We start from the raw sequence: 11,507 nt of genomic DNA, 5'->3' as shown, positions 1-11,507 counted from the left end.
CACTCTTTGGTTCAAATTCTCTTTGTTAATAACTTTCATTTCTGTGGCCCTAATGTCATTCACCACTTAATGTGTCCAATATAAGAACTTGTTATTGAGAAACCTGTAGCTTTTAAATGCAGTTATTGCTCCCATGTTGAATCTTTCAACATCTTAAGAAAGTCTGAAATAATAAATTCTGTGCAAAAACTCTGGTATGGAATCTTAATTATAGATAGTGTAAGACTCTCCTCATTAGATGTGTTACTAGTTATAAAACAACTAACTTTTTGTAAATTAAAAGTTTTTTGTCCCCTTGCAATGGTTGAATGGCAACCTGAGATGGATGTTTTCCTGGGCTAGTGTCTGCTATCATGATTCCAGGGATGGCTGCTTTCATGGGATGGACTCTGCAGCCACCAGATCTGTAACTCTGGATTTCTAGGATTGAGTAGGTCATGGTATATTTGAAAATGGCAGCTTTCACAGGCCAAGAGTTGCAATGATCATTCCAAGAATTGTTCTTTCTGTGTTTCAGGATATCTTCAGTGCATTTAGTAAAAGTTGCTGCAGATAGATTGGTAATAGTGGTATTTAGTGGTTAATGGTTACTGATAGTAACTCACAAGCATCATGTGATATAGCAACTTCATTCAGACAAGAAAACAGTATCACTCTTTCTGTGAACTCAGAAGGAAAGAGAGGGCTGGAGAGATAGCTCAGTGGTAAAGAGCATTGACTGCTCTTCCAGAGGTCCCAAGTTCAATTCCCAGAAACCACGTGGTGGCTCACAACCAACTGTAATGGGATCCGATGCCCTCTTCTGGTGTGTCTGAAGACAGCAACAGTGTATTCACATACATAAAATAAGTAAATCTTTAAAAAAAAAGAAAAGAGAATAACATGTGAATGTCTAATTTCTTTATCTTTATAATTAAAGTTTTGATGTTAGATTATCTCATGTTAAATATACATTTAATATATATTTTAAAGCTTACCAGTGAGAGAGGTACAATGACCACATAACTATACATGTTGAAAGTTGTTAATTTATCTGTATATTAGATAAACTGAAATAGCTAACTTTTAGTGAAACCCATGAGGCTTTTGTGACACACAGAAGAACAATTTACAAATAAAACCATTATGAACTGTGCTCAGTTGAGTGAATGACAAGCATAGTTATAGGAAGAACACTGGAAACTCTAGGCACTGTAGTGATTGATATAATCAGAAGCAGTTATTCCACTAGTGTAAATTCACTACAACTCCATAGAGATTCTGGCACCATTCAAATATCTCTATTCCATTCAAATGTGTAGAACTATGACTGGATGTCTTTTCAATAATTTTGATGTCAACTACAACAGATTTTGCAGTTTAAAATTTCTGGGATTCTTATGGAAGAATAGGAGGAAGGATTCCCAGCCTGAAAGAGATAGGAAATCTATAGGAATACCAACAGAGTCAACTAAGCTGGACTTCAGAGGGTCTACAGAGACTGAACCCCCAACCAAAGAACATACATGGATTGGACCTAGAGGCCTTCTTGCACATACATAACAGATGTGCAGCTTGGTCTTCATATGGATCCCGAAAAACTGGAGCAGGGGCTATCTCAAAAGGTGTGGCTTGTACATATGATATGTTCTTCTAGCTGGGCTGACTTGTTTGGTCTCAGTGGGAGAGGATGAGACTAGCCTCATAGACTTGATGTGCAGGGTAGGGAGATCCCCACTCACTTAAAGAAAAAAAGGAGGAGGGGTGGGGAAGAATTGTGGGAGGGGGTGACTGGGTGTAGGGCAGTGAGCAGAATGTAAAATGAGTAAGTTGGATACACACACACACACACACACACACAAACACACACATATATATTTTTTTTCCTCAGTGACTCAGAGCTCCTTGGACAGAGTCTCTTTCATTGTAGAGTATTCTCTGCTGAGGTATGGGTGACAATAGAGTAGGGAAGCCTTTTACTCTGGTTCACATATGGCTTGCCTTACCTAAGTATTTTATAACAATAAATTTATAAAGCTTCATAACAGTTTATTAATAGTCTTACATTGGAATTGTTCTTTTCATAGTAAAGTTTGTTGTTGTATCAGCCAAGTCTTTTCTCCCTAGAGATTATTAGAGGAAAGAAACCTTTTCAGAAGAGAGTTCTTCATTTGAACTTGATCCAATATTTTTACAAAAAACATCCACAATGTCCTTAGACTCATCTATATATTCTTACATATTCATGAATAATCTCAGTCACTTTGAGATGAAACTGTGGAAATATGGGGGTATAATTTAAAAAAAATTAGAAAAGTATTATAAAGATTCATTTTTAGTGAATGAGTGGTTGGAAATATTTTACTCTATTCAGAAGAAAAGTATATCTCTGTTGTATATTGGGGTAAATATAAATGTATCTATCATCACATAGAACTATAGTAGACAGTCATATGGAAGTTATTGTGCATAAGTCCTTTTTGTTATAATTTACTACAAGAAGAAAATTTCACATAACTGATATTAACATTTTAAAAACTATTTTTCTTATTAGTGCCTTTAAATTGGGGTTTGAAAACCTTTATTTCCACAAATTAGGTCAATTTCATTAATAATTTTGCAAATCATAGCATCTTTATTTTTCTACAGAAATAATTTCAGAGCAGGTAAGAATGTTCAATTCGCTTTGTAAATAAAGTATTAATATTATATCTAAAGCCCCTTATATAAGTTTTTATAAGTATATTATCAACTTTATCTGCTGCAGTCACTGTCAGTAAAAGTGGCATTTACTTTCTCAAACAATGAGAAATACAAATAATATTGTGATACATGAAGTATAACTAATAATTTAAATATTAGAATCTTCTCTCAAAAGTATCTGAACTGGAAAATAGTTAGAACACAAACTTAATCAGAACTCTGTTAGTTATGATTTATTATGGTATGATCGTTGTCTGTTTTTTATATGGGAACTTAACATTTATCTGTTACATCAGTAGCCATACAAATTCAATTCATTTATTCAACACTGACTAATGAGTGTAGCATTTTATGGCATATTAACAAAGAAATGTGGTTTATAAGGGATGTTTATACAAGTAATTTTAATCCCATATGCCAAGTATATGAGAGTATAAGGGAACAAATATATTTATTTATGTTTTGAGGCTTCCTATGGGACTTTATGTATGAATCTTAAAATTATGTCTATTAAGATGTCAAACAGATACAGAGGGAAATTCATGATCAGTGTTTCACATCTACTGTCATCTAAATTCATGTAAGTGTTAACATACTAGTATGTTCTTAAAATATAAATTATTTTTCTAGAAATGTATTCTGTTATTATTGAAAGTGTAGTATAACTAGCCCAGCACTTTCATAGTATCAAATCTTTGAAAGCTTTTACAGTATACAACATGGTTCAACAACTATCATTTGCTATATTACAGGAATGTTAAACTGAGCAATAATAGACTTGTCCCAGGGAAATACAGCACTGATAGTTAAAGATAGTTAAAGCACTACTTTGAGGACGGTGAAAAAATGAAAGCAGAAATAGTAGATATAGAATATCTTTGCTTATGTCATTCAACAGGTGTGCTGTTTTCAGTCTATGTATTCTGCAAGTGCAGATCTCCTGAATCAGATGTTGACAGTAATGGGAATGATATACACAGAAGGACCTCTATGGTCAGCTTCTAAATAAAGCCCAGATTTGTCCTATCTCCCACAGCTACATGAATGCATTCTTGTTTCTTCTAGATAAGATATATTTATGCATAGAAAAATATTGAATATATATATATCTGATGTCATAGATAATTTCTAAGGCTTCTATGCTTTATGATTTATCTGTGTACCTCAGCAGTATTCATGAACTTTAATATGTTTTTACATACATATTACACACACTCACATGAACACCTACAAATTCCCTCTTCCACATACTATTTTCTGTTCTATGGCTATTATCTGTATTGTGAATGATAACGATAACTTATTCTCTTCAGTCTGGAGACACTCAAAGTATTCATAACTGGTATGTATGTCAATTTTATCAGGTGTTGAAAGTACTTAAGAACCACTACATACACTATCTCTACTGCTACCACCACCACCTCCACCAAAAACAACCAAGACTTAGTGAATGTATATCTAAGAATATTACAATGGTAGAAATGAAAAAGTTGGGATGCAGGGAGGTTTATCATGTGCTCCCACATTACCTTCATAACAAAGAAAAGAACCTGAAACAACATCAGAAGGCACATAGCACCAGAGTTCACACATTAATCACCAGTGATGACACTTCAGTTACAAGAATGTCCAAGAACCTCTCTGGATACACAATTTAAACCCATGTTTTAAAGTTTAATGGGCTGTTTGTAAAGTTTGCAAGCAAGTCTTTGAGAAGTGTATACAGATGTTTAATAATGCAACAGCAATGATGAGCTAGATGCTCATAGATATCCAAATGATGCTTTAAATATGTTCTCCATAAACAACAGCTTCAAGTAATGACTATATGTTAATTTATATTCTCACTTTAAAACATTTTATTTTATTTGAGTGTCTGCATATATGTTTGTGTACCACATGAATGCCTGGTGGTGTGTAGGTCAGAAAAGACATTGGAACTGTAAGAACTGTAGTTGCAAATAGTTGTGAACCACTTAGTATGTGCTATAAATTGAACTGGGATCCTCTAAAAGATAAAGTAAAATAAAAACAAATAAAATAGTAATATCAATCACTGAACCATCTCTCCACCCTCATATTGAAGGGTGTTAAAATTTTAGAGAATATATTTCTCAAAAGCAGGTTTCTTTTAATAACCTTTCAAACATGTTGCTAAAAGTAAAAACTTTTTAAGTCATTTAAAATACATGATTATAGTATAAAGATACAGTGAGACTTAAAAATAAACCCTTGTACTTTTAGGCACAACTCTAATTTCCAAGGAGAAATAGACATCAAAAGAAGGTCCACTGTGATTATTGGAAGAGGAACTCGCTGTTCACTGAATACCTACTATATGTTCACCATTAGAAAAGCTAAGGAGGCAGTTTTTCATGGGCATACACCTGCTTCAGGACAGTTGTTGTTTAAGATCTCATCTCTGAATTAAGCCTCCTAAAACGTCAATGGGACAGAGCCACAATGTCACAGAATTCATTTTTGTGGGCCTTAGCCAAGATCCTGCTGGGCAAAAAGCATTATTTGTCTTGTTTTCACTCACCTACATCGTGACAATGCTGGGCAACTTGCTCATTGCAGTGACAGTGATTGCCAGCCCTTCCTTAAACTCCCCAATGTACTTCTTTCTTGCCTGTCTGTCAGTCCTGGATGCTCTTTATTGCAATACCATCTCACCAAATTTGATTATAGGCTTACTAAAAGATAAAAAGACAATCTCCTTCAGAGCCTGCATGTTCCAGCTCTTTGTAGAGCACTTATTTGGTGGTGTTGAGGTCTTCCTTCTGGTATTCATGGCCTATGATCGCTATGTGGCCATCTGCAAGCCACTGCACTATTTGACCATTATGAATCAGAGGGTGTGCATTCTCCTATTGCTGGTAGCTGGAGTTGGAGGCATTGTACACTCAATGATTCAAGTGCTGACTGTGTATAAACTTCCTTTTTGTGGTCCAAATGTCATTGACCATTTCATGTGTGACATGAATCCATTACTGGGACTTGCATGCACTGACACTTACTTCCTTGGGATCACTGTCATTGCCAATGGTGGAGTAATCTGTGTGGGAATTTTCACCTTTCTCTTAGTCTCCTATGGAGTCATTCTAAACTCTCTTAAGACTCACAGTCGGGAGGGAAGGCACAAGGCCCTGTCTACCTGCAGTTCCCACATCATGGTGGTTGTCTGTTTTTTTGCTCCATGTATTTTTATATATGCTAGACCTGTCTCCAACTTTCCAGTTGATAAATATATTGCTGTGTTTTATACAGTTGTTAGCCCCATGCTGAATCCATTGATATATACTTTGAGAAATTCAGAGATGAAAAATTCTATTAAAAAGCTCTGGTATAAAACACCAGCATAGAAGAAGATTGTTTTCTCACTGAATATTATTAACTATAAATTGAAAACCAGAGATAAATTCTAACAAGGGATGCTATGCTTTCCTCACATTGGCATTTTGATATTTTACAAAGTCATTGAAAGTGAAGAATACATTTTCAGTTAAGATTATGATCAAGATGAGCTTTAGCCCTTGATGGTATAGCCTAGAGAATAATTACAAGATGAACATGGTTATGGGACTCTTTCATATTACAAGTAACAATAAAGCAAATTCACATTTTTATTGTTTCAGGTAGCACTGAAGTGAGATTAGAAAAATGTCGGTGGGGGACGTTTTGAATCATCTATACTCACAAGAAAAACAAACAAACAAACAGACAAACAAACAAACACAAAAAACAACCCATGACTTGAGATAGCAATTGTATACTGATGAATCACTATAGTGGACTTGTGTGTCTATGTTATACACATTGGTTATGAGTGTTCCCTTTCCTTGCTTCAAGGTCTCTGACATTTTAATTTTAATTATTTAGATAGCTGTGGAACACTGCCTAGTTGATGACACCAGCAGACAACAGTTTTAAGTGATCACATGCTACTACATGTAAATCTCAAATATTCTTGAAGAACAAGCTAAGTTGAAGTGTACACATATTTCTATAATATTTATTATCAATACATTTCTTTATATTTTCCAATAATAGGTATCTCTCATCTTGTTTTCATATTGGTGAAAATTTTATCAACAAACTACTATGTGTAAATACCAAGTGTACTAAAAGTTTTACTTTTTTACATTCTACTTCAACATTTTACTTAAATACTTAGAAGTACTTTATTTAGATACAATCAAAATTTTATTTTGAAATTTCTGTAGAAAACAAAACACTACTAAATTTCTTCTCAGTCCTCATTTATTCTGGGAGATCACAAACCAAAAAGTGAGGTAACATTATTTTAATTCCAGTATGAAATATTATGTACAGTTATATCTATGCTTTGATATGGTTTCCTTTGTATCCTCGATTTTAATAATAATGATGATGGTGATGATGATGATAATAATAATAATAATAATAATAATAAAGTCTACATTGTCATATTATGATAAATATACAATCCACAATAAAGAGATTGCTCCAATAAATAAGTTACTTTTTCAATATGTTATATATAGCTTTTTATATATTGATTGCTTCTTTGCAAATCTAGCCAAATCTACTATTTTAGCATCACTCCCACTACAATTGAGTTATATTACCTACAGCTTTATATGCTTTCACTATAGGAGACAAGTAGAAGTTCATATACATAAGAAGAACATGTCTGGAGCTATAAATGAACCTGTGATTAGAACTGTCATCATTTAGAAATATTGTATTAATCATACCACCCTGTAGTATATGCTGTTCAATTTTAATTTTGGAGGGGATTACCTATTGTGAAAATTACTGAAAGTAGTTTCTATACCTTTCTCATGCTATTCCTGTCTTTCCGGAAACTTAATCAGCTTAACATCACATTTATGTATCAGTAAAATTTATTTTGAGGTTTTCATTAATTTCGGATAGTAAATGAAATTCATGGCATACAAATCATTTTGTAACAATCACTATGGATCCAGAGTCCACATATTTACCATTGTCTAAAGTTATCTTCAAGTATACCCTTAGTACTTCCTAGGTATTATTTAATGGAAAATATGAGTTACTATTTGGTCACAATAGTTATTACATTTCATTTACACTAGATGGAAATTATGTGGAAGACTAAGAGCTCAAAGACTTTTGTATGACTCAAGACATATGCGAGGAAATACCATTTTAGGCTTCCTGCTGTGGGTGCTAAATTCTTTTGTACGGCAAAGGAAATCATTAGTTAGAAAGAAGTAGGGCTGTCCAGGTGTTTGTGTACATAGTTTCTGTACATTGGGTTCTAGAATTGCCTTGTTTAATCTCATACATTTTTGATGTAACTCCTGAGGTATATTTGTAATTTCATTTATAAAGTGATCCAGACCTACATCTTCTGATTATGAATATATACTATTCCTTTTATTATGCTTATCTTGGGTGTTATACATTATTTGTATTTTAACCTACCCAGGAATAACTATATTTAACAACACAATCAACTCTTCTCTACTGCAATTCTCAGTGTATATTTTCTCCATAATTTACAACTTACCCATTAACAAAAGGTAAAGATTTTATTATCTTCTGAAATGCATTTGTTTAAATATTAGGACTTTACTAAATAACTGAACTATGGAGAGAGGATAAATCAGTTAAGAAAATGCTAAGGGCTTTTTTAGTATGAATGTTTGGTTCCTAGCATACAAAGAAGTAGGCTTACATATGTCTAAATACAGTTTCAGGGGATCTGAAGCCCTTGAGTTTCTGAGGGTACCTGAATACTCATGGCACACATAAATGCAGTGAATCACATTTACACATACACATAAATTTAAGAATTAACCTTAGAAAATCAAGACAAAATAAGAATTTATAATAAATCTTGTAATGCAGAAATTTGCAGCCATTGGAAAATGTCAAAGTGAGGGTCAGATGAGGTAATTGGTACAGAAATAAACATGTAAAGCAAACTAAATGGATTTAACAGATAGCTACAGAACATTTCACCCTAAAAGTAAATATACCTTCTTCCCAGCACCTCATGGTACCTTCTCCAAAATTGACCATATAATTGGACACAAAACAAGCCTCAACAGAAACAAGAACATTGAATTAATGCCACGTATATATCAGACCACCACAAAAAAGGCTAGTCTTCAATAACAACTAAAACAACAGAAATCCCACATACACAGAGAAGATTAACAATTCTCTACTCAAAGATAACTTGGTCAGGGAAGAAATAAAGAAATTAAAGACTTTCTAGAATCTAATTAAAATAAAGGCACAACATACCCGAACTTATGGGACATAAAGAAAGCAATGCTAAGAAGAAATATCATAGCTTTGAATATCTACATAAAAAATTGAGAAGATTGTACAATAACAACTTAACAGCACATCTGAAGGCTCTAGAAAAAAGGAAGCAAATATACCAAAGAGGAATAGATAGTATAGAATAATCCAACTCAAGGCTGAAAGCAACCAAGTAGACACAAAGAGAACTATACAAATAATTAACAAAACTAGGAGATGGTTCTTTCAGGAACTCAACAAGATAGATGAACCCTTAGCCAAACTAACTAGAGAGCACAGAGAGAGTACCCAAATTGACAAAGTCAGACATGAAAAGAGAGACATAACAACAGAAACTGAGGAAATTAAAGCATCATCAGATACTACTACAAAAACCTATACTCAACAAAACTGGAAAATCTAGATGGAGTGGAGGATTTTCTAGATAGATACCAGATACAAAACTTAAATCAGGACCAGATAAACCATTTAAACAGTTATATAACCTTTACTGAAATAGAAGCAGTCATTAAAAATCTTCCAACCAACCATAAAAAGGCCAAGGACCATATGGTTTTAGTGCAGAATTCTATCAGACTTTCAAAGAAGACCTAATACCAATACTTCTCAAACTATTTCACAGAAATAGAAACGAAAGGAATACTACCCAATACATTCTATGAAACCACAGTTACACTGACCTAAAACACAAAAAGACCCAAAAAAGAAAGAGAATTTCATACCAATTTCCCTTATGCACATCAATACAAAAATACTAAATAATATTCTCACAAACTGAATCCAAGAACATATCAACACAGTCATTCACCGTTTTCAAGTAGGCTTCATACCAGGGATGAAGGGGTAGTTCAATATATGGAATTGAACAACGTAATCCACTATATAAACAATTTCAAAGAAAATAAATACATGATCATCTCTTTAGATGCTGAAGGAACCTTTAACAAAATATGACACAACTTCACATTAAAAGAATTAGAGAGATCAGGAAGTCAAGGCCCATACCTAAACATGATAAAAAAATAAAAAAAATAAACAAAGCTTCTGTAAAGTTAAGGAAACTGTCAATAAAATAAAACTGATTGGGAAAAGATCTTTAGCAACCCTACATCTGATAAAGGGCTAATATCCAAAATATTCAAAGAACTCATGAAGTTAGACTTCAGAGAACCAAATAACTCTACTAAAAAATAGGATACAGAGATAATCAAAGAATTCTCAATTGAGCAATCTCGAATGGCTGAGAGGCACTTAAAGAAATGTTCAACATGCTTAGTCATCAAGGAAATAATGATATAACCACTAATCATATGGAGCTTAAGAAGAAAGAAGACCAAAGTGTACATGGCCAATAGAAAACAAACTCAGTGACATCTTTAGAGGTTTCTTGCTTCATAACTTCATATCAAAGATTTTTTCCTTTAATTTTAAGTTTTACTTTTACTGTTTATTTCTTATTTTATTCTATAGATTCTTCATGTATATTATGGCTTCCAATTTTGCCTTATAATGGTATTCTTGAGTGCATGAGTGAGTGGGTCTCTGATTCTTGTGGTTTATCTTAGGCTCTTTTCTTTCTGCATGTTTTTCCTTTCCTCATTTAAAGAAATCTCTTATTATATTTTATTTTATATTCATCCCTTAGATGTTTTTTTGTTTCTTAATGAGAGACACAAAGCACTGGATCTGCATTAGGATCAGAGGTTGAGAAGAACTAGGAGTAGAGGGATGGAAAACTGTAATGAGAGTATAGTGTATAGAAAACTCCTATGAGAGAAAAAAAGAAAAATGTCTTCTCACTGAACAAGTTACTAATGAACATGCCACAAAGTCCCAAGGAAGCATGTAAAATGTATCTATCTCGAAGATTTCTTGATATAAATAAATCAAAAATCAAGCCACCCCCCAATAAGAGCTCCATCTTCCTTCTGGTCCATACTGGGAACCTGGATTGTTACACTACGCCCCAACACTTAGGTACATCTGCCTCCCAGAAGGCCTGCTTCAACACAGCACACCAAGGTGAGACCATCCCTGAATCCAGATACATCTGCTGGGAACCCATCAAACCCAGCATCCATGAGCTCTGACCAACCATATTCCTGAAGGTCCAAACCTTACCTTCAATGGAGGATATGCACCTCACACCCTAGTCCCAGAGCTCTGTCTGAAGGAAATGAATATAGTGTCCCAAGACCTAAAAATGGAAATAGAAGCAATAAAGAAACCACAAGTGGAGGCAACCCTGGAGATGGAAAACCTAGGAAAAAGAACAGCAACTGCAGACAGAATCATCACCAACAGAATACAAGAGATGGAAGAGAATCTCAGGCATAGAAGATATCATAGGAGAAATCTATATGTCAGACAAAGAAAATGCCAAATGTAAAGTTTCTAACTCCATCCTGATATCCCAGGGGGCATATGCATTCCCCCACCACCTCTCCTCCCACTTTTATCAGACCTGCTGAGCACGACCCATACAGGTAGGCTTCCCTTTCCCCACCCATCTTCCCTGCTTGCTG

General features: G+C 34.0%; 1 protein-coding gene across 1 annotated transcript; it reads left to right on the top strand.

Annotated features, from left to right (window-relative positions):
* Positions 1–5,129: 5,129 nt before the first annotated feature.
* Positions 5,130–9,308, top strand: LOC114608516 (olfactory receptor 4A5-like). Its single transcript, XM_028752478.1, has 2 exons — positions 5,130–6,030; positions 9,271–9,308. Exons 1-2 carry the CDS (start codon positions 5,130–5,132, stop codon positions 9,306–9,308), a joined length of 939 nt encoding a protein of 312 aa, XP_028608311.1.
* The last annotated feature ends 2,199 nt before the right edge of the window (positions 9,309–11,507 follow it).

Source organism: Grammomys surdaster, unplaced genomic scaffold, assembly GCF_004785775.1.
Source record: "Grammomys surdaster isolate TR1022 unplaced genomic scaffold, NIH_TR_1.0 125919, whole genome shotgun sequence".
Classification (NCBI taxonomy): Eukaryota; Metazoa; Chordata; class Mammalia; order Rodentia; family Muridae; genus Grammomys; species Grammomys surdaster.
Note: the sequence above shows the minus strand (reverse complement) of the source record. Positions and strands in the feature narration are given on the sequence as shown.